At 53.3% G+C, this 22,520-nt stretch overlaps 8 protein-coding genes across 8 annotated transcripts; 5 read left to right on the forward strand and 3 right to left on the reverse strand.

Moving 5' to 3' along the window:
• Positions 1-1,898: 1,898 nt before the first annotated feature.
• On the forward strand, positions 1,899-4,355 carry PODANS_2_250 (uncharacterized protein; the record flags this gene model as incomplete). The annotated part of the gene is made up of 4 exons (XM_001910734.1): positions 1,899-2,439; positions 2,481-2,597; positions 2,649-2,789; positions 2,884-4,355. The coding sequence occupies 4 exons, from the start codon at positions 1,899-1,901 to the stop codon at positions 4,353-4,355; spliced, it is 2,271 nt and encodes a 756-aa protein (XP_001910769.1).
• A 1,571-nt stretch (positions 4,356-5,926) lies between these two features.
• On the forward strand, positions 5,927-6,433 carry PODANS_2_260 (uncharacterized protein; the record flags this gene model as incomplete). The annotated part of the gene is made up of 1 exon (XM_001910735.1): positions 5,927-6,433. The coding sequence occupies one exon, from the start codon at positions 5,927-5,929 to the stop codon at positions 6,431-6,433; it is 507 nt and encodes a 168-aa protein (XP_001910770.1).
• Positions 6,434-6,954: 521 nt separating this feature from the next.
• On the reverse strand, positions 6,955-7,348 carry PODANS_2_265 (uncharacterized protein; the record flags this gene model as incomplete). Its single annotated transcript, XM_001910736.1, has 2 exons — positions 6,955-7,058; positions 7,120-7,348. The coding sequence occupies 2 exons, from the start codon at positions 7,346-7,348 to the stop codon at positions 6,955-6,957; spliced, it is 333 nt and encodes a 110-aa protein (XP_001910771.1).
• Positions 7,349-8,345: 997 nt separating this feature from the next.
• On the forward strand, positions 8,346-9,451 carry PODANS_2_270 (uncharacterized protein; the record flags this gene model as incomplete). Its single annotated transcript, XM_001910737.1, has 3 exons — positions 8,346-9,168; positions 9,228-9,294; positions 9,352-9,451. Coding segments are annotated over 3 exons (990 nt in total), but the record flags the coding sequence as incomplete, so codon positions are not given.
• A 1,559-nt stretch (positions 9,452-11,010) lies between these two features.
• PODANS_2_280 (uncharacterized protein) lies at positions 11,011-13,203 on the reverse strand (the record flags this gene model as incomplete). The annotated part of the gene is made up of 7 exons (XM_001910738.1): positions 11,011-11,360; positions 11,588-11,848; positions 11,911-12,117; positions 12,196-12,280; positions 12,372-12,445; positions 12,609-12,915; positions 13,168-13,203. 7 exons carry the CDS (start codon positions 13,201-13,203, stop codon positions 11,011-11,013), a joined length of 1,320 nt encoding a protein of 439 aa, XP_001910773.1.
• Positions 13,204-14,627: 1,424 nt separating this feature from the next.
• Positions 14,628-17,624, reverse strand: PODANS_2_290 (uncharacterized protein; the record flags this gene model as incomplete). Its single annotated transcript, XM_001910739.1, has 1 exon — positions 14,628-17,624. The coding sequence occupies one exon, from the start codon at positions 17,622-17,624 to the stop codon at positions 14,628-14,630; it is 2,997 nt and encodes a 998-aa protein (XP_001910774.1).
• Positions 17,625-18,398: 774 nt separating this feature from the next.
• On the forward strand, positions 18,399-19,316 carry PODANS_2_300 (uncharacterized protein; the record flags this gene model as incomplete). The annotated part of the gene is made up of 3 exons (XM_001910740.1): positions 18,399-18,646; positions 18,746-18,913; positions 19,028-19,316. 3 exons carry the CDS (start codon positions 18,399-18,401, stop codon positions 19,314-19,316), a joined length of 705 nt encoding a protein of 234 aa, XP_001910775.1.
• Positions 19,317-21,112: 1,796 nt separating this feature from the next.
• PODANS_2_310 (uncharacterized protein) lies at positions 21,113-21,703 on the forward strand (the record flags this gene model as incomplete). The annotated part of the gene is made up of 1 exon (XM_001910741.1): positions 21,113-21,703. A coding segment is annotated over one exon (591 nt), but the record flags the coding sequence as incomplete, so codon positions are not given.
• Between the last annotated feature and the right edge of the window lie 817 nt (positions 21,704-22,520).

Consider the following 22,520-nt stretch of genomic DNA (forward strand, 5'->3'; position numbering starts at 1 on the left):
GTCATCAGCATCCCGTCTCGAGCAATCTGACGTGCCAAAATGGGATGAACGGCTGCCCATCCACGTGTGCTTCACTCGGACGAATGTTCCTTGCCAGGTGCTGGTTGGTGTGCTGAGTAGCTTGCCCAACGGCGTTTCTCAGACACCTCTTAACACTTTACCTTGCCTTGGACGGAATCGGAAGCTGGCCGGTAGCTCGTGGCATTGGCCGAGGTTGCCTTACCTCCAGATCCCCGCCGCTGTCAGTTTACGAGACGCTCTATTTCTTGCTTTTCGGCCCTGCGGTACAAATACGTCCTCTCCTCTAGCTCATGAATAGCGTTCTGCATGTCCTTCGGACGCGGAAAACGGGATGCATACCCACATGGTGGTGGCTGAGCAAAGCTGGTGTGCTTTGATCCACCCACGACTTGTACCTCACACGCTCCAACATGGATCTCGCTTGTGTTGCCATCCGATACAAGAAGGGAGGGTTCTCTTGCCAATCAAATAGGAGGGAGGAGTCAAGCTCAGCGATCACACTCCCTTGTTGGCAGCCATATGAATGACAAACAGATTCTGCCCACTTCTTTTGCTCACCCGTATAAACCACTTCCTACCCGTCTTGCACCCCCAAAACCCACTAATCATGCTGTCCACACAGGAACACCAGATCCCACTGCCCACTTTATGCCCTTGCTGCCTCGCTGCCATATCACCACCGGATCTGACCACCAACCCTCCTTCCCTTCATACAATGACCACCGATCAACAGTCAACTACAACCAACTCAATACCGTCACAGTCGCCCGCAATGGTCCCCTCCTCCCTCACGACACCACAAGAACAGTCCGCCTTGGCAGCCCTGCATGGGCTCACACCTGAACAAGAGCTGATCCTGCGCGAGAAAGTAACGTCTTCCTCGGTCATGTTCGCCTTGGAACTCGCTCGGGAAAGCGAGGAGGGGGCCATCGAACCAACGGTCGCGAAGCTCCTCACAGACGCCTTCAACAAAATCTGGAACAAAGTCGTGACCAGGCCTGATCTCTACCTCATGTCAGAACAAGAATTCGCCGTGTTCAATTATTTTCAGTCATTCTGGCCGGACAAGGAGATTGCGAGAAAGGCAGTAGCCAGGTTTTGGGACAACCCTTGGGCCTTTGCGACTCCCGCAGGCCAGCGCCGGTCATGACGGGACTGGTCATGGTCTCCACTTTTGCCGTGCCGCGAAAAACCAGGTTTGGATCGAGGACGGGGTCGGGGTCGGGGTCGGTTCTCGGGGGATCCACAAACCGGAATTGTGGAGCTCAACCGACGTCTTACAGAAACGAAGGCAACGGCCTGAGTCAGGGCTGGCCTGATGGAACAAAAAGTCAGCTTTTCCAAATAATTTTCAAAACACGCGGTCCCTGGAGATTCACCGATAGCCTCTCACCCCCCAACTCACAAATTAAAGATGCGGTCGTTTGCCGGAACTGCCCCTCCGCCAAGCCTTTTCCCCTTTTGATCAACTGCCTGCACCACGGAGCGGGGGAAGACAACAGCCGATAACAAGCCAACGCCGGCTGCCACAGTTTCTGATGGCTGAATTGTGCCTTGATGTTTAATATACCCCTTATTATTTATTGTGCATGCTATCTCGGGTTCGGAGCGCGGGGAATGGAAGGACAGCAAGCGGCGATGTGTTTTGAGGTTGCGCTTGGTTTATCAGGAGTTTGGGGAATGGAGGAGGGAGTGTTGCACTTGGGGTAGATAGCACCGCATCTGTATTCACCTCTCTCTCTCTGCCTGGTTTACTGTTCTTTCCCTTTTGTATGCTTTTTATCTTTGTGTTTGAAAGGTTTCCTGTCTGCTAGTAACAATACATTGATCGCAACTGACAAACCAAGGCCAACAACATTCCCCAACTGCGAAACTTGATGGATGCTGTCATGGCGGGCCCTGAGGGTTGCTACGATGAAGATCTAAAAGAAGGTTCCCCTCAACGCCCTCTTCTTGTTCAAGACACCATCACTCCCGCCAACAACGGCCAACTACGGCGCCGGCGGCGTATTATGCTCTGGCTAACGGCCTTTTTGGCGGGGCTAACGCTTATTTCCGCACTTCACCAGACGCCTTGTTTGAAAGAGCATGGACCAGCAACGGCAGCATCGATTGCTAAGCATCATCTCGACGATTTCTGGCAATCCCTCAGATCTCGAGCAGCACAGAATGACGATCCCCCGCCAGCCCCTGCCCCCATGCGGGCTGTTCTCAAAACCTTTGAAGTCTCACAGCCAGTGCGGATGCCAGATGGCCCAGTTGAGAGCGACGGCTCGACCCGGCATGGGAATGAGTACAGCCCCAAGCTGTGCACGGTTTTGCTCATGAGAAGGGACTTTGCGTGGAGCTATGGTGATCCGTTCATTGGTACAGATGTCCCTTTACCACTATGCCGCATTTGCACCATGAAATTCTGTCGTTTTCTGAGCTGTCGATTCTGATACAAGAGTCATAACCAGGGGATTATACACCTCCCGACTGTTTTTTCAACAGAGTGGTGCTCAACTTTAGCTCCGTTTCTGTTGGCAGACAGTTTGACCGGCTTGCGGTGATGTACTTCGGGGATACCGAGGTTTGTAAGTGTATCCGCCTTCACATCATGCCTCGAGGAAGTAGATAACTAATAGTAAATTTCTCAGGGAGAACTTCCACAGCCCAGCCCACCGCGCCTCCCGGAATAAGCTGGATCTACCTCAAGGACATGACGCACTACATGTACTTTTGGAAACGCCCTCAAAAAGTCATCTTTGACCTGGGAAACCTGATCAGTAAGACCCCGTGCCAGCCGATCTCGTCCGTTTCGGTGTTGACGTGAACCAAAAGACGAGAAATACACCGGCATCTTCAACACCACCATGACAGCCATCTTCTACAACGACCCAAACCCCCACCCCGCCAACCTAGCCCAGCAAGCCCCTCCCTCAGACCTGATCCTCCCCATCTCGGCCCGGTTGTCCTCGACCAATTCGCCAAGCGTGTTCACCCTCCCCTCCCAACGTGCCGTCACTACCTTTTCCGCTGGCTCCCTTCCCCGTGACATCCGCCGCGCGGTCGTCTCCCTCTCCACCACGGGACAGGCAAGCGAAGAATTCTTCTGGTCCAACGTCCTCGAGTCAGACACGGCGACATTCGAAGGTGACCCCCTCCCGGGGCTGTCCCCCTTTAGAGAGGTGCAGCTCTACATTGACAACCAACTCGCCGGGGTGTCGTGGCCTTTTCCCGTCATCTTCACCGGGGGTGTAGTACCGAGTTTGCACCGGCCCATCGTTGGGATCCAGGCGTTTGATATCAAGGAGCAGGAGATCGACATCAGCCCCTGGTTACCTCTGCTCTGTGATGGAGAGGAACACACGTTCGAGATCAAGATTGCCGGCGTGGGCAGGGATGGGAAGTTGACGGAAAAGGTAGGGGACAACTGGGTGGTGACTGGCAAGGTGTTTATCTGGTTGGATTACGACAGGAAGGATGAGCACGCTTGTGCAAAGGGGGATGGGTGCATCACTACTGGGCTGAAGCAGCCGGTGGTTACAGCGCCGGAGCCTGAGATTGTGGCGCGCAGTGAGGTCAAGCTGGATCGGCAGCAGCTAGGTAATGAGACATTGGATTACTCTATTGTGGTCAAGAGAAAGATCGAGATTAGGGGGCAGGTGTCGGCTTTTCTGGGCCGGGAGAAGATGCAGGAAGTGAAATGGGTGCAGGAGCTGGCGTATTCAAATCAGGGGTTGATTTCTCAGCATGGATTGCAGGCGATAAATGATTTGACGATCGAGGGGAGAGACCAGGCTGGGTTTGTTTCCAACGATCTGGAGAAAGGCAACCAGCGGGGAGGGTATGAGGTGCTGTATCAGTACCCGCTGTCCGTGAACTCAAGCTATGCGGTATCAGAACAGGGGAACTTGAGTATTTGGGCGCACGCCATTCAGGGAAGGCAGGTAGAGGTGGACGGATGGGGAGGAGGGGTGGTGTTCCCGACCGGACTGGAAGCCTTTGACACGGGATACAGCAGGTCCAAGCTGTACACGATCAAAGAGGGCATAGCAGAGTATCGCCAGACAGGCGATCAGATGAGCAGTACAGGATGGGGCGAGTCGAGCCAAGAGTTTGAGTTTACGGGTGACGGAGAAGAATTGTACTGGAGGAGCGTGGGGGCTGTGAATGGGACTGTTATTTATGACCGGAAGAGAATGGGAGGGGGTGTGATTGTGGGAGGTCCCAGAGTAGTGTCTCAAGTGGCACTGAACGGTGACGGCGTCTCTACTCAGGCTTCTGGATATGATTCTGGAGTGGCGGTAGCAAAATGGCCAAGGTTGTTTCCGAAGGAAAATGGGGCTTGAGCCTGGGTTTGATCTATTGATTGGTATGAGACAGTAGCACAGCCACTGTTTATTTTCTCCTCTTGATGATGTACCCACATGTCGATATGGCAACGTGTTGAGTGATCCGGAGTTACGGATAATGGGAGGTGGGTGATAATGGCACCACGGATGGCACTCTTTTCTCATAGGTAAACTGGGAAAAGAGGCCGCCAAGATATTTAGACCAAGAGCTTCACAACACCACCGGGTGCCAAGCCTCGGTGTGGAATGCTCACCACAACCGGGCACGGAGCTCTCCACGAGTCCCGAGATACGGGTGCGCGGAATAGAGTCCATTGTTCTCCGGAGCCGCTGCTTTGGAAACGGGGTTCCACACAATGAGGGGGAGGGGGAGCAGCACGCGTGGCACTCATGCATCGCCGTTGCTGGGTCAGAGAGAACAAAAAGGCTGAAGGCTGTCATCAGGGGTGGTGGACTGCAACCCTCGCCACAAAATAATTGACATACAAGTAGGTTAACTCATACCATATTGTGAACTATGCCCTGAAGATAATTACCAGGCCCTCAAGATATTTAATAGGCCTTTCCAGATATTTGATAGGCCTATGAAAATAGTTAGTAGGCCTATGAAGATAGTTAATAGGCCTATAAAGATAGTAATAGGCCTTTTAAAATGCTTACAAGGCCTATTGATTTGCTTCTAAGGCATGGGTTTATGATATGGGACAGCTTATTTGCTGTCTCAATATTTTGTGAGGAGTGTGACGGCTTATCGGAGCATTGGCCCAATGGCGCTAACGGCTTCAAACAGAAAAAAAAAAGGTGGCTTGTGTCCCAGCCAACCGACCCCATCACCCTTCAACATCCTTGTAGCAGATCACAGAATGTCTTGCGTGGACTGAGGAGCTGGCGGTAAGCTCGGCGCATGGCTATGGAGGCTATGGAGACACAGAAAGTTTGTGTGGATGAGAGTGTCGCTCTTTTGGAGCAGCTGTTTCGGACTGGGGCAGACAAAGAGGAATTCGGGGTCGTGGACGGAAGCGCCATTGTTGACATGCGGTGTCGACAAAAGGAGCTTGGGCCGCTGTCGCCACCAAAAAACTGCCGTCATTGCCCCACTTTTCAGCAGTGTTGTGCAACAGCTCGATGATGCTCTTTCTTCCCCAGTTTCCCCTCGGCCCATCCTGGGCATTATCTCGAGGTTGTATGGCTCCTTCTTTTGTTGATCATATGTGACGGGCTGCTTTCTTAATAATACCGCCCTCCGATTTATTGCGACTAGCACTCTTAGCCAGCCTAAAAACCGAACCCCCCCCCATCCACACATCCCAAAACCACACCATCCATCATCCGTGCAGAAAGTGACGACTCGCATTCCTGGGCACCTACACACCGGATAGCCAACAGTTCGCCTACAAGACCAGAACTATCCCACGAGTCGTATTATATTTCTCAGCACACATTAAAAAAACAACACCTACCCATAGCTATTTACGTCACAGACCTCACCTACACGAATTGCCGAATTGATCCAGTTCCGACGACAAAACCCGACGACAGCTACTACCTCGCACAAGGAAATCGCCAAGATGGAAAAAACACCGCTCTACTTCCGCTCAGCGCAGCTCCTCTTCATTCTCATCACCACGGCCCTGATAGGCAATGTGATCGCTACCAACGTCTCGGCCGCTTCGTCGGCCACAGCAGCCATCAACTTCACCATGTTCGTCCTTGTAATCACCTGGCTAGCCGCCCTTTACGGTCTCATTTCCACCGTCGTTGAGCGTCTCTCCTACCCGGTCGGCCTTCTCGCCCTCGACGCTGCCGCTACGCTCTTCACCTTTATCGCCGCCATCGTGCTGGCTGCCAAGTTGACAGTTGTTAACTGCGCCGACCCAGGCGATAAGGCGGCCGATTGGATTGCTTACGGCAGCGCCGACGATACCAAGCGGTGCAGACAGATCCAGGCGTCGACCGTGTTTATGTGGTTCTTGTTTCCGCTGTTCACGGCCGTTCTGGTGCTGAGCCTCATGGGATTTCGCAGGGGGGGTGGTAGCGTGAGGACTGGTCCGACTATGAGCCAGATTGGCGTATAAGCTGCGCTGACTTATTGGCTCCCTTTGGTTGTTATGAACGACGGAAAGAGGAGGAAACAAATGTAATGAGGATTAATGACCAACGCCGAGAGGGCTATGACGAGGGAGATTCCCTGGGCTTCGTAATGATAAGAAATGATGGGAATGCAAAGGCTGGGGCATGTAATGATGGATTAGGTACATGGTTTGGGAGACGGGTTGTCTTTGTTTGTTTGGTATATAAGTGGGATCGTGTGTTTGGGATGCGGTAGTGGTGCCCCTGGAGCTGTACACTCAAAATAGCAACGATGTCGATAGGTCGACTTGAATACCAACAGTTGTATTATCTGCGCATTTGAACGACAAGTTCAGTATGCCGTTGATGTAGCTGTTTTCCCATGTTTTGTGCCGTGTGTATACATATCCCAATAACGCCATAAACGCTTCGCGGGGCTGCCCCTTATATAATGCCTCTAATCAGTTGTCGAAAAGAGTATATGTACTGCTCAGAATGGCTCTTCCCAGCCCGTGAAACCACCAAGTCATAACGAAGAAGCCGCTTGTACAGCTCCCACGGCCGCAAACTCTCTCTTATTTGTCCACCGGATCTCGACGTTGTGCATCCATTCCATATACCGCGCCCAGCCTGAAGAACTCCAGTTAGCATTATGGGACCTAAAAGCAACCAGGCACAAGAGCCAGCATACTCCAGTAGGCAAACTTGCGGCCAAGATACTTGCCCGCAAATGGCATAATAATCATTGTCAGCAAAAGCTGTAGCTGCTCTAGACTTGTCTCCCACTCCCTTTGGGCATCGGATTCGTCTTCGGAATCGAGAATGCTGCTGGAGATGGATGGAAGGGAATCGACATCGTCGTTGTCTGAGGAGGGAGCCATGTCGGAGATGACGAAGGAGTCTGAAGTGCTCGCCATCATGGAGCTTGGGCGATGAGGTGGGGAGCAGAGCAGCGTTGGTTGGAGTACGTCACGATGTCTGAGGACGGGGGGTGAATCGGGTCTCGGTAGAGCTTTCACTAGAGTGAATGGTTCCCTCTCGTGGTATCGTGGACTGTCTACACTAGACTCGTGGCAACCGGCGCAGTGGTGAATGTATTGTATGGGTGCGGCAACCTAAGCATGGAGCAATCCAGCATTCATTCACCTGTCCCACTGGGCGCCTCGCTTGTACTGCAGTAGCTGCTGTAGCGGGCTGGAGTGCTGGGCACTGTCTACGCACTGTCTCCTCACCACAAGGCTTATCGTTGTCATTATCGGCAGCTGGCAGTGAGGTGGGAGCAAAAACCCCCCGCTTGTCAGGTGACTGAGGGCCTGAGTCACAATGAGTGAATCCAACGTCATGAAGAAGGCGCCAAGTCAGTGATAGGGCGACCATCTCTACACAGAAACCACACTTGTTCGGCTCCCGAGAAAAGGCAAGGCATTAGGAAACAACCTGGCAAAAGAGACGGCTGCTGTGAACCCAGCACTTGTTGCACCCCACGAACCAGCGCACCCCGATCCCTTCCCTCACTAGCGAAAAAAAGCGGTGGAGAGTCCAGAACATCTTCGAGAAACGAGAAAACCAAGAACCCTGTGACATCCGTGGCCAAACATGAGCACTGAAGTAAGTTTTACATCTGTCTATCCTAGCCCTCACCTCCCGCCGTTTCCCCTCACCGGCACAGGCACGAGCACAAGCACTCCCACAGTAAATTCACTACCCCTCCAAAGACTACCCTCCTCTTTTTTTTTCTCCTACTCCCTTTGCGCCACCCGAGACCCTACCCACCCCTCCCCTTGTCCCTTTGACGGTTGACTCTTCCTTTAACCACCAAACCCGACAATCGCCCGCCCCTCCGGAAATTTTAGTTCCAAAGCGACTCGACAACCTACGACTGCGACTCGAGACAAACAGCATCACTAACATCGTTAGGAACCTTCTCTCCAACGACGTGCCTCGCGCAAATCAGTTGCCTTCACCGACGAGAAGCTTGTAGTCGACGCAGACGGCAGTGTAACCATGGTTGCTTCCCCGAACGACGATACCAAAGAGACAGCCATGTCGCATACCCCTCGTACGCCGCCTCTCTCCGCCGCTCTCGGTGCCTTTACTGATGCTGCCTCTCAAGCACCCGCCGCCGCTCCTGCTGAGGATGCTGACGGGCTCGATCTCAGACTCATGAAGAAAAAGAAGAAGGCAAAGGTCGAGACCGCTGAGGGTGACGACGAAGCCGCCGCCCCCGCTGCCGGCGAGGAGGGCATCGATCTCTCGCTCAAGAAAAAGAAGAAGAAGAAGGTTGCCAAGGACGATGATGACTTCGCCAAGAAGCTCGAGAAGCTCAACATCGAGGGCAAGGAGGGTGAAGAGGCTGCTCCTGAGTCGGAGGAGCAGGAGGGTGACTGGGAGAAGGGTACCGGCATCTTCAAGCACGACGAGACCAGCACTATCAACTACAGCCCACTCCTCTCCAGATTTTTCGCCCTCTTGTCGCAGAAGAACCCCGACCACGCCTCAACCGGCACCCGCTCCTACAAGATTCCTCCTCCTCAGTGCTTGCGCGAAGGCAACAAGAAGACCATTTTCGCCAACCTTGCCGAGATTTGCAAGCGCATGAAGCGTGCCGACGAGCACGTCACAGCCTACCTCTTTGCTGAGTTGGGTACCAGCGGTTCCGTCGACGGTTCCAGGCGGTTGGTCATCAAGGGTCGCTTCCAACAGAAACAGATTGAGAACGTTCTTCGCACGTATATTATAGGTATGTCGTCATGTCTCTGTGGCTCTCTTGCCCGTCGGACGCTAACGCTTCGAAACTAGAATATGTTACCTGTAAGACGTGCCGTTCCCCCAATACCGAGCTCTCCAAGGGCGAGAATCGCCTTTAGTATGTTTTCCTGCCCCTGCCGTTCATGCGAGTGGCAGTGCACTAACAACCTCTCAGCTTCATTACCTGCAACTCTTGCGGCTCTCGTCGTTCCGTCCAGGCTATCAAGACTGGTTTCTCGGCCCAGGTTGGCAAGAGAAGAAAGAACAAGGCCTAAACGCCATGATTTCTTCGTACAGCATCGGCTTTTGCTTCGGTCGTTTTTTTGGGTCGGGATTCATAAAAGCAACAACGGCGGGGTTTTTTCCTTTTAATGGGTATTCGTATTGCTCGGTAGAGGGAAGCTTTCGGCAGCGCTGTTTCTGGTCGATAGATGCTCATGTTGCTGGTGTTATTCGACGCTATTCAACGTTTGTTGGAGGTAGACTAGTCGACCAAAAACTTCCCCACACCCACACCCCTTTCTTGCCTTGTTGATATGACGGTTGACGATGGGTATAAGGGGATGGGAATGACGATCATGACGACGAACATAAAGACGGGGGAGATGGGGCAAACGGATGACATGCATTCGAATGGTTAGAGGGCAAGGTTGGGTGGTTCATTCGGACGCAACTGGTCTAGCATCTTTGTCAACCTAGAATGTGCGTTAATCTAATGCCGAGTATAACGAAGCGAACGGAATATTGAGAGAAGTGGTGCCTGATTTGATGGTGTCTTGGTGATGATTCTTGATGAAGCTGCGGGTGGCGGTGTTCTCTCTGCCAACCTTCGAACAGGCGGAAAAAGAAGTGAACGAAAGGGGAGAGACGAGAACCTCGAGGAGGGGAGGAAAGACGACGGTTTTGATTTTGTGGTTGTCCTCAATATGTGAGTCATTCTATTGATCTATCTACCCATGCCCCCACTACACTCGGCAACAATGGCGACGCGAAGACAATAAGATGAATGCATTGACCTTCTCTCAGCGAGTAAACAATGGGGATCTCTGCCGGCTACGTCGTCACTGTCTCCTCATCTTTGAACGCACGCTGCGCAGAGAGTACCAGCCACATTACAAATGGTATATACATAGTTCATCCAACACGGGCTCTTACGGTCAATACAGCTGGCATCCTTGGCTCTCTCTCTTTCTCTCTCTCTCTTCCGCCTTTATACGCATACAGGACCAGACAGCTTTACTCTGCTCAGTGATCAAATCACGGATTTTGTCATCAATTTCTTCAGGCATGTATCAAGGCAGGACATGAAAAATCGCGTAGGATAGATAGGTATAGGGTAAAAGTGTAAAACAAGAGAGTGAAAAGGAAAAAAAGAAAATAAAACAAGGAAAACAAGAGGTTCCCCTTCTCTCTCAGACCAGAGGGGCAACAGTACAGGCACAATGGTAACGAGACGACGGGAAGAAAGACAGGCGGAGCAGGATCAAGAGTTTTTGAACGAATCATGCTTGTTGTTCGTGTGTGTTGTGCTGGTGTTGTTGAAGAGGGGGAGATGATGACGAGTGTTATGTCTTGCTTTCCACAAAAAAGATTCCTTGAAATCCCTTTCAACCCATTCTTCCCCATCCCAAGACCCCAAGTCCAGTTCAGCCAACTGGCTCCCGGCTTTTACCTCCCCAGACCCTCCCCCAGACCCTCTCCATTTCACCCCTTTACACGTATTCCACAACCCCTCCCCCCTCCCACAACAGTTCCCGTCGATACGCTAACAGAAAAAGCCATACAGACATGCTCGAGATGCCATCCTCCAGAGACTACCCCTCTGACCCTATACTTAAGCGTCCTTCTTCATCTCCGCCTCGCCGCTAGGTTTCCCCGCAGCCTCTGGCGTTGGCTCGGGCTTCTTCTCCTGCTCCTTCCCGGCAGCAGCTTCGCCGCCCTCGACTGACGACGCTTTGGACACCTGGCTTGCGAGATCCTTATCCTCCTCCGAGTTGTCAAACATCTCAGTGTCGTCTGAGTCGGTCAGCACCTCGGTCCCATCGCCCAGGAAGATGATGCGGCCCTTGTAACCACCGATGCCGAAGCTTCTGCCAGCGCCACCACCTTGCTTGTTCTCTTCGACATCATACCCGCTGTCACTATCATCAAAGTTGTGATGCACGCCGGGGCCGCGGAACTCAGCTAAAATGTGTGAAAAAGCCATGTATTAGTAATGATGTTTTGGTAGAAAAAGTGTGCGGTAGACCAGTGTCAAGAGCGCGCTCGGTTCCGAAAAGTATGATGATCCATATGAAAAGGGAGACGAGAAGGAGAAAGATACAGGATATGGGGGCAGGTGGTGGTCTTGATGTGGGCGGAGGAAAACAACCAGAGCGTGCGCGTTTAAGAAGACGGCGAAGATTCCCTACCATATTCGGGCGGGGCACAAGGACCGTCTCCGTTGGCAACCCGCCGGGCAATCTCCTCATACCACTCTTCCTTGGTCCGTCCCCTGAGGAAAGCGACAATGATCATGGTCATGTTGTCGCAGCCGACGCCTCCCGTCTCCGAGTTGGAGGCCAGGCAGTTGTCCATCATGTTCTCGCAGATCTTGTCCAAATCCTGCTTGGCAGCGATTCCACGCCTGACGAATTCGACAACGGCTTGGGAAGACTGACAATCCCAGATGCCTTGTAAATGGACAAGGTCAGCGAACAGTCCAAGAAACAGGGGATAGAGGGGGAAACTGTACCGTCACAAGCAAGCACGAGGAACTCATCGTCGTCGCCCAGGTCATGAACCACAACGTCCGGATAAGCTGTCACGATTTGTTGTTCTGGCGCGAGCTCGGCGCTCTTCTTGAATTCGAAATCACCAATGGCTCTTGACAGGGCCAGGTTCCCGTTGACACGGCCAAAGTCGACAAAGCCACCTGCAGCCGTAATTCGCGCCTTTTCGCCTACACATCCGCAACACAATCACCCGGTTAGCGGACAGGCGCGGCTAGAGAAGAGTGACAGCTGTGTTTTCGGCGCACCTTCGTTCTGTGGTTTGTGGTCAAAAGAAAGGGGCTTCGCCCGGCCCTTTACGCCCAAGACGCCTCTCGAGTCACCAGCGTTCGCCTACCGCGGAGAGGCAAAGTCAGCATCAGTGGGCCAAAGTGGGGGTGCACAATGAGGGGAATTCTCCTCAGCAGCACGGGGTCAAACATACAACATAGATCTTGTCTTCCGTAATCAGGCCCACGCAGGCAGTGCAGCCGGACACTTCCTCCTCGTATTTGGGATCTGTTCAGGAGGCAGCAACAGGTTAGCGAACTCGTTCCAGAAAGGGCGCCATTTTCTGAGTGATTTGGGGATGTTGAATCACATAGCCTTCCTCCCCTAGCAAATCTGGACCGTCCAGAACCCCCCGTTTTGTGAGAATAAGAAGACCAGACTGGCATCATACCGTTGAGAATAGCTCTGTCGGTCGCCAAAAAGCCATCCTTGAGAGCCTGTTCGTAGTTGCCGGCTTTAAATGTATCCTGCTTCGCAATAATGTTGTGAATGTTGTCGCCCGCAAACAGTGCTACCTTGTCGCCGCCGTGGCCATCAAAGACGCCAAAGAAGGAGAGTTTCGAGCTGTGGTCCTTGGCAGCCTTAGTGCCAGCGAGCAGGTCGAGTACTGTCGTGTGAGAGTCCTCCATGCTGATGCGCCAGCCCTGCATGGCCGACACGCCATAGAGTAGTCGCTCGTCTCCGCCATTCTCTGAAGCCTATAGGCATTATCCCTGCCGCGTTAGCCTCTGGTTTTTGTATCCAGCGCGAGCAGCTGGAAGACGATATTGGCAAGGAAGGGAGCCATGGGCGCGGGCATGTGAGCACCATGATCGGCCCCTGGCCTGGGGAGGAGAGCTTGAGGCAGAGAGGGGCAGACGAGCAAAGTGTGTGCGCGCCCGCGATGGCCAGGATGGCAGCACGGACGGCCAAGGGCTGCGACAACCACCTCTTCAGGAAAAGGCACATACCTTCTCGACAACAGGCTCAGAAAGTGTCTGGCCCATGATGACGCGGTGGTGATATGGAATTCGGCGGCAGCAGCGCGGCTACCGGTGGTCGGTGGGGGGAGGGGTTTTGGTCGGCGAGATTGGGCAGAAGGGTGAAGGGGGAAGGGAGGGCAGGCGACACAGTCAGTTTAACGACAAGTCGATTTTGGGCCGGACCGAGCTCGTGGGGTGGGCGATGCCGATACCGATGACGTTGATGTCGGAGATGGGAATCAAGAAAAAAAAAGGGAGCCGCGAAAAAGGACGTCGGTGATGTGGTGTAATGCGGTATCCCGTAGTCACCAGGCGCTTTGTGTTATTTTTTTTTCCGTTAGGTGTTCAGGTCAGGTCAGGTCCCTTTCTTTGGCACAGTCCCAGGTCGCTGGGCGGGTTTGGCGGGTTTGCGTCCTGCTGGGTGGCGCACGGAGCAAATTTGTGGTGGAGCGGGGTTGTTGTTGGGCGGGAGCCGGCCGTGCCTGGAAGAGACAGCAGCAGAGAGACGTCTATCTTTTGTGGTGTGGCAATTGTGCAACAGCTAGGCGGCTAGCTGATGAATGACAAGCAGAGTAGAGAGACTACACTATCTTCCATATGTCATCAACAATCTGGACTAGATAGACCACGAGTAGAGACAAGTGCGAGATTAAACACTACATACAAGAGAGAGGCGTCTCAGAAACAAAGGACTAGGATCTGCTGCACCAGACACATGGGCACATCCACTTCCAGATAACAACCTTGTCACCTCTCGCAAGGCAGAAAGCTGTGATGCTATTCAGACTGCCTGCCCTCCCTGGCCAAAGGATGTCGCGTGTGGGGTAGCTCTATCTATCAGTCACAGCCTTGACAGCTCTACCCAGACAGTCATAGGTAGATAGGTGTAGCTAAGGTGCCTGGAACATCCATCTCATGAGCGCGCCTTGAGATATCAGGTCAACCACCTCAGCCCTCACTCAGCTCATCATCATGCGAAACGCAAGAGAAGGTCGTTCCTGAGTCGACGGCTGACGGTCTGGCCTCTCTCCAGTCACGCTCGCAGTGGACTCCTGCCGATACCAGACCTCACAGTGCGCAAAAAAAAGACTGCGGGGCAATGAGGAGACCGTGGGCTGCTAAAAAGGGAAGCCGGGGTTGGGGGGACTCTCCACTGTGCCAATTCCTACCCCTGCGGCTGCCTGGAGTGCCTGCCTGGTCCGTCCGCACTTTCTGTTAAGGCTCAGGAGCACAAGATTTCAGCGTCACGAGAGGCTGCGTATTTTACCGTATTGACTTCCTTGGCGTTTTACACCCATGACGACATTTTGTGTGCTCTGAGTAACAGTTTTAAAGCACATACTATGCAACATCCCCCATCATTTGGATCGTTGAGGTCAAGGAAGAGTTCAATTCTGGGTATTTGGCTAGGTAAACGGAAAACCAAAGATATTAGAAAGATATTCCAATCAAATATACACCGCAAAGTCTGACTCCTCCCCCCTACTCTTGCCCGACATTAACGATACCCCTTTCGACTCACTACGCCCAGGCAGTCCAGACTGGTCCCGTTGGAATCCTCTCTTGTAACCTACTGCAGCACTTATGTTGGACGGCTGTGTCCTCGATGACGTCGGCTGCTGCTCCCGTTTCTCATTTCCAGCAGGAGTGGAAGCGTCTCCTGGTCCTATCGACACGGGCGACGGCGAGTCGATCCCGGCATCCCAGTCTTTGATAAATGGTGAGTCTTGCAACACGACCCAGTTAGACGGTGTGCCCATATCCTTCTTGGCCGTTTCCCTCTGTGGCGTGTCCATGCTCACGACTGTCTCATCCACCCACTCGTCGTTTGTATTTGTAGAAATCGATTGCCATGTGGCCGACGGGTGGAAAGGTGAGTTCTTGACCAGATCATCATAGGAGAGACCCAGGAAGTCGTCGGGTGACTCTCGCCAGTCGGGTAGAGGGGGTAGAGAGATGTCTTCTTGAGAGGCGACGCTTGGAGCACCAGGTCCCCCAGGGGTTGTGGGCGGCGCATTCACGGGAATACTCATCCCACTCTGGCCTTGACTGAGGATCATGCCTTCCAGACTCGCATCGGTAGGCCCCCTCCTGGTTACTGGCCGAGCCAGTGGAACTGCCCCAAGAAGTCTTGCACGAGGAGGCGGTGTTATCTCAGGCGCCATCCCCGCATCGGCATACCCTAGGCCGATAGACTGCCCTGTTCTCTTGTAGGCAAATGTATCGACCGTCGACGTACTCGGTTGCTTGCTATGTGTCCTTGAGCCCCAGCGGAGCTTGGAGCTGCGGCTCCTCAAGTTGTTTCCCCTGAACCACGGCCACATGAATCTCCTCGCGATTTCCGGCGGTCCGTAATGTGCCAGTCTCGATTCTGCTCGAAGCGGGGACGTCTCTGGGTCGGATTCTGCCGAGGAAGAACGGGACCGAGGACTTGCCATCGCATGAGGTTGATATGGCGAGTTTGGAGAGTCATTGTACCTCGACCTGGGCGTCCCTTGAACGCTGGGAATGTTGATCTCAATCCCGTCCCGGAAAGACCCTGTTGTCTTGTTCCCAAGCAGCCCGGCTGTACGTGCATCCATCTCGCCCGCCTCGTCGTTAACACTTCTCTCGGAAATAGACGCCAGAGAGCTCCCGAGCCGCATGGCACCAAAACTTCCGCCCCCTAAAAAAGGTATCCGTCCGCCACGGGCACCCCCGTGCTTGGACCGGACGCTCGGGGGGAGTAACTTGACGGTAGCCAGGGATGTAGGCGCGCTCCCCTTGGTCGAAAACGAGCTGCGTGACTCGACGTACATCTTCTTTTCTGGCGTAAACACATCGCCGACAGTGAAGCTTCTGTCAAAGTTGTGACTGATATCGGGGAGAGATGGCGCGGTGTTGGGTCCATTGGACGTGATCACAAAAGACCCCGGTAGAGGCCCTGAGATATCGCGAGTGGTAAGCCGTGGCCTTTGCTTCGCTTTTTGTCTTCGGTAGCACCAGAACACGGCGAATGCCACGACAAAAGCGGATAAAATTGTTGGCAAAAGTATCCCCAACAACACCACATTGACCTTCCCGCTTGGAGCAGCATCTCCCCCGACTGGGAGGACACCGCCGAGAGGCGTTGAATCTGCATCTGAGGGCGTATCGGAGTTAGGTGTAGAGTGTGCTGCCGCTCGAATGAGTAGTTTCATGGACAGCTTGTCAGACTTGTTGGATGATCTCGATTGCGCCGAGACCTCCAGCGCAGCAATGGTGTCTTTGGAGACAGAGGGAGGGTGTCCAGACAGGGTCTTTCGGCCGGCGTCGAACCGGATCCAGGATGCTGAGTCGCCCTGCAAAACTGAAATCTCAATGTCGTCTGGATTGACCAGATGGGGCCGGAAATCAAAGGAAAAATGTTGGCCAGGGGTGGCTGTCAAGATCGGTAAACTTCCTTTGAAGACACCAGCCGCCCTCGTGGCCTGGCTTTCCACGTCCACCAGCATGGTGATGTTGAGAGTATCGGAGAAATTGTCCTGAAATGTTATGGTGAAATTGGTCGATGTGGACTTTTCCGTAGGGGTGCCCGTAATATGCCAGCTGTCTTTGTTGACAGACAGCCAAGCAGGCATGTCGGAACTTGTGTTGAGTGTGACCTCGCCAGTGCTGGGTGGCTTCCCGTCGAGTTTAACGATATCCTTCAGCTTGGTGTAAGATACAGGTTTCCCCGCGACGGCAGTCAAGATGATGGTCGTTTCCTCTGCAGAGATTTGATGAACTCCCACCACGAGATCGAATTGCAACGCGGCACCTGCGAAACCTGCCACATCGCTAGCAACCAAGTGAAAAGCGAAGCGCTGTGGCGGTTGTATCAAAGAGTCAAGTGGAGGCGTTCGTCCGGAGAAGGACAGTTTGTCTGGATCGAATGAAACCCAGGCCGGGAGCGGTGTATTGTCAGCCATGACAGCGTAGTAGCCTAAGCGACTGTTCGAGACACTTGTAAACGTCTTCTGGTCCAAGGCGAAGGAGAATGGCGCGTCTGGGCCAGACAGAATCGAGTATGGGCTGGAAAATATGCCAAAGTTTGGTATTTGTTGCTCCAGAGGGATCCCGACATTGGGTCCTCGATTTCTTGACACAACAAGCGTAGCTTCATGTGTTGTTGAGCCGGTCTGGTCTGTTGCCACCAAGTTTACTGGAACTCCCACCACCTCGCCTGGGGCGACATCTCCTTCACCTGGCGTGCCAAAAAGACGCCGGTTGCTGCTGTCGATCGAGAGCCATCGGGGGGCATTGGCCAGCGTGTACGTGAGGGGGAAGCTCGAGGTGAAGGTCGAGGGCGAGAAGACAAACGCGAAGGGCTGGCCGAACCGAGCAACCGGGGGCACCTGCGAGTTGATGGGGAAGGAGACGGTAGGGGCGGCCGCTACGAGGTCTGCGAGGAATATTGATATCCAGGCCGCAAGCTGAGGCCTCATGATGGCGACGGCAGACAAGTTGCTGCTGCGGGTGAGAGTAATAGCAGCATGCAGGTGCGCTGAATACGTGGTGGTATAGACAAGCAAAGACCAGAAAAGACAGCAGTTGCAGAATGCCTAGATGCAAGAGAGAAAGGAAGTGTTGTTCATGTCGAAGAGGTGGTGGTTGTCATCTGGGACTTCAATCTTCAACTACGGAGGCCACCCCTTGCTTTCACTGTGATGAGAATGAGAATTGCACCCGTTACTAGGGGGCGCAGTGAGCCTACAGACTGTCCCTAAATTCTTAAGAATGGATAGTGCTAGATTAAATTGAACAGAGGGGAATGTCGAGTCCATTTTGCTGGGCTGGACGTTGAAACAACGGGTTGGATGACGGGAAAACATTCCAGCGTGGAGGTCTTCGCGAAGGCAGGGAGAGACAGGCGCGTGGTGAGGACTACACGACGTGTACGTACGCGACGACCCGGGTATTGGCACCCTTAAAGATGAGATGAGGTTGAGAATGGGGTCCATGGCCGGGCAGGCAAGCCAGATTATCATCTTGATATCAGATAAGGAGAGATCGGCCGCCAAGCTTCGTGGATGTAGCGGGCCAGGGGACGTTGCTCGCGCAAAGTGGGCGGCGGTTGCAACCCAACCCCAACCATAAAAAAATGCCAAAAAAACGGCGCTGAGACCCCTTCTCCAACCCCGCCATAATTCACATCACCAGCAAAATACACAAAAAACATCATTTTGATATTCGGCCTTTTCCGCACCAATTCGCCCAGTATGAACGGCCGATCAAGGTCATCGTCGCCTGAAATCTCACCGCTGGACTTTGGAGAGGATTTGGCTCCTCTGCCCGTCTACAAGGCCGCGGCCACCACGGCCCTGGACTTCTCAGGCCTCTTGGATGAGCCATTAAAGCTTCATGAAGATCTCTCTTCGGGTTGTGGAGGACAGCTTTGGCCTGCGGGGATGGTGCTCGCCAAACATATGCTGCACTATCATCGGGATAAGCTGCAGACCTCTAGAGTGTTTGTGCCCTCAGACGCTACATGAAGATCTTTTTGATGCCGGGAAGTTTCCCAGCTTTGGGACGGTTATGAACTGACAGACATCTCCAACTTTTCCAGTCTCGAGCTCGGTGCTGGCGGCGGTAGTGTCGGACTCACGATTGCAAAGGGCTGCAGGATAGACCAGCCCCTCTACATTACCGACATGATAGACATGGAGCCTCTCATGCAACACAACATTGCTCTGAACGAGCTGGACGACCGGGTCAGAGGCCGCATCCTCAACTGGTAAGTTCTAGCTGTGTGACTCCCCGGTTTTATTCCGTGACATTGTTGGGTAGCTGGCGGTTGGCTGCGTTGTTGTATGGGAGTTTGTTCTGACGGCGAATGGGGACAACTCAGGGGCGAACCTCTCTCACAGGAAATTATCGACTTTAAGCCAGATACCATCCTCGCGGCCGACTGCGTCTACTTTGAGCCGGCCTTTCCCTTGCTTCTGCAGACGCTGGAAGATCTGCTGACGCTGAACCCTTCGGCCATCGTGTTTTTCTGTTTTAAGAAGAGACGGCGGGCTGATATGCAGTTCCTCAAGTCTGCCAGGAGAGCCTTTCGAGTGACTGAGCTCGAGGATGAAGACCGGCCCGTTTTCACCAGAGAGGGCTTGTTTCTGTATACCATCACAGCGAAATAAGAATGAAAACTTTTAGATGATTGGTTGCCATACTGTGTGCTGTCGAGTAGCCGCCGCCCTTGAGAGACAAACACGTATGCACTGGATTTGGAACGCCCCGCGGCTTCAGAGCGTCTCGGCCTCGACTCAAAATTACTAAGAAAAGAGACGGGACTATCGGTACTTGCCATAGTTATTGCTGATGTTGACCGTAGATGAGGCCCGGAGCAAGAACCAAGGTTCTCAACGGCGTGTTTCTAATTCCAAGTCAGGCTGGTAAAAAGCATGTCACGAATGGATTATGTTTCCCCACGGAGGTTTGCACTCAGCCGTGCCTTACCGAGCCACACCCAACTTTCGGAAGAACAGTTTCTCTCCTGTCCTGATACTTTGAAATCGAGATTCGCGACTTGGTCTGGCCGAAGTTGGGCGAAGTGTGCATAGTGAGAGTAAGAGAGTGAGACGGGAGAATCAGCGGCCCATCGGATGGGGTCGCCACCGCAGTGTTGTGATGCAAGAAAGAGGGGAAAGAGAGCAGAATTTTTTTTTCTTCTGCAGTCTGCAGTCAGTCTCCCTCGAACTGGAGGTTGTCTGTTAGTCGATGATGAATATGAGTGGGATGTGGATGGCGACTCTTTGGCTCAAGCTGGAGGGGGTGGGGTAGATCGAACGTGGCCTTCCTTCTTGGCGGCGTCTGTGATTGGCTGCGGTGGTTTCCGCATTGGATGGCAGTTGGTTCGCTTCCCTGGAAAAGTCAGGGCTCCCGGGACTTGTCCCCGTGCCTTGCAGCATCCTGCAAGGAACAACACACTGGCGCCATTTTCTGTCGAGATTCGGACGGCAGGGCTGTGCTAACATTTGCTGACCCCCCGCGACGATGTACCCGCCAAAGCCCTGTTAGCTCGGTACACCCGGCACCGCAGCGGCCACTAACAAGCAACGCGGTGCCAACCACTTATTGCAAGGGGGCGGCTTAACGGCCGCGTCTCCAATTTCAGTACCGTCCCAGGCCTTCGTGTTAGCAGAGAGACGAAGCGCGATGCTGCCCAGCATGCATCGAATTTGGCGAGAGAAAAAATTCCACCAGGCCTGCGCCTCTCAGCTCCCCAGCTCCCCAAGTCCAGCGTATTCCACCACAGTCAAGGTCCGGAACCCCCCTTGCCCTGGTCCTTGCTGGTGCCCTCACTCGTTTCCCTCTCTTGGCCGCCCAAAACACTGGGATGGTTCATAAACCCCGGCATCTTCCCTTCCACATCTTCTCTCCTTCATCTCATCGTTCGCTGTCTGTTTCGACCCACCGACAACCATACATTCATTCCCTTCTTGACCAGGCTCAGTGAGCTCACCTTCATTCATCAATAACCACCACCACAAGATACCGTCGACCAACGTCCTAGCTGACGTTCACTCAACCTTCTTTCATCATCTGTGGTACTCGATTCACAGCGGCATTCACATTCCTTGCCCATAAGCGAAGCGGGATCCCGGAGACAGATCAACAAGACATTCAGCAACCGCGCGTTTCAACCACTCATTTATCATCATGAAGTCCACCACCGTTCTCGCCAGTCTATTGGCATCTGTTGCCCTCGCCCAGCCTCACCATGGCGGCCACGGCCACATCCACCGCAGAAAGGCCCATCATGACAAGCGTGCCATCGTGACCGAGTGGGTGACCGAGACTGTCCACGAAACTGTGACGGTTCTCATCGACGAGAGCACCACCGAGGTCATCCTACCCACCAAGCCTGCTGCTGCCGAAGTCAAGGTGTCGGACCTCCCTGAGCCCCGTCCTGGCCAGTTCTTCGAGAGCCTAAAGTCCAAGTCATCAGTGGGCCCCGTCACATCAGTGGCACCACCCCCCTCCCCCTCCTCCACCTGTTGTCGTGGAGCCAACTCCTACTCCTTCTCCCCATCCCCCACCTGTTCCTGTTCAGGCTCCTCCTCCTGTCCAGGCCCCTCCTCCTGTCCAGGCCCCTCCTCCTGTCCAGGCCCCTCCTCCTGTTCAAGCCCCTGCTCCCCCCCCGGCGAACAACAGCCCTCCCGCTGCCAAAGGTGGCAGCGAATCCGGCTCCAGCTCCAAACCCAGCGGCGAAGTTCACAACGGCGATCTCACCTACTACGATCTCGGACTTGGTGCCTGCGGCTTCGATGACAGCGGGCTCGACCATACTGACAACATTGTTGCACTCTCTCACTTGATGATGGGGACTCAGTCCAACGGCAACCCCTACTGCGACAAGACCATCACCGTCAAGGTCGGCAGCAAGACCGTCCAGGCCCGTGTCCGCGACAAGTGCATGGGCTGCGAGCGGGAGGCCATCGACTGCTCCGAGAAGATGTTCTTGGAGCTGTTTGGCTCGTTAGAGGCCGGCAGAAGGCCAGTCGAGTGGTGGTTCAACAACTAAGAGACTCGCTCCAGTCTCGTATCTTGCACAACCTATCCGGCCGGCTGGTGGGGGTGCTGGTATATATACAACAAAGACGACAAGTTGGACACTTGGAGATCATGTGATGCCGTAACGACTATTTGCCCTTTTTTTCTTGCAACCGAAAAAACAAAAATCAACAGATCATTATTCGCCTCAGCCATTTTGGGCATTTTTTTAGAAGGGAAAAAAGGAGCAAAAGGATTGGAGACTTCGGCGGGCTTGTATCATTTTCCCACTCTAGGCTTATGAGTGTCGGAAAGAATAAATCAGTTGTGATACTTTCAAGCTTGTTGCCTCCGATTCTAAACCGGACCGGAGCGTAACACAGCAGAACAAGACCTGGTCGCGTTGGGGAAAATCACTTTTGGGTTTGGTTTTTTTTATTAGAAGGATACCTATATAGACTTGCTTCTTCTCGTATATACCAACTTTTATCTTTCGTCTTCTTTTCCAACCAATCAACGACCTTACGAGTCGAGGAATTATACTAACCTCTTTTTAACTGGACGCTTTCCGTGACATGGAAACCCCAGTGTCAACCCATCTACATGTCAATGAGGGATAGCTTCTGCGCAATGGCGTCTGTCGCATCGAGACTGGCAAATTCTACCATGCAGTGAGTGTAACACTGTCTCGTTCTCGAGGGTTGGTTATTTGTGCTACCGAACCTAGGAGACAATTTCCCGGGCACAAGAGGTCAATGTTTCTGACAAAAACTCAAATGTAATAATAATTCAACAGTCGTGACCGACCAATGCCCCAAGGCTATGAAAATCGCCCACCCAATCAACAA

The sequence above is a fragment of the Podospora anserina genome, chromosome 2 (genome assembly GCF_000226545.1).
Source record: "Podospora anserina S mat+ genomic DNA chromosome 2, supercontig 2".
Lineage (NCBI taxonomy): Eukaryota > Fungi > Ascomycota > Sordariomycetes > Sordariales > Podosporaceae > Podospora > Podospora anserina.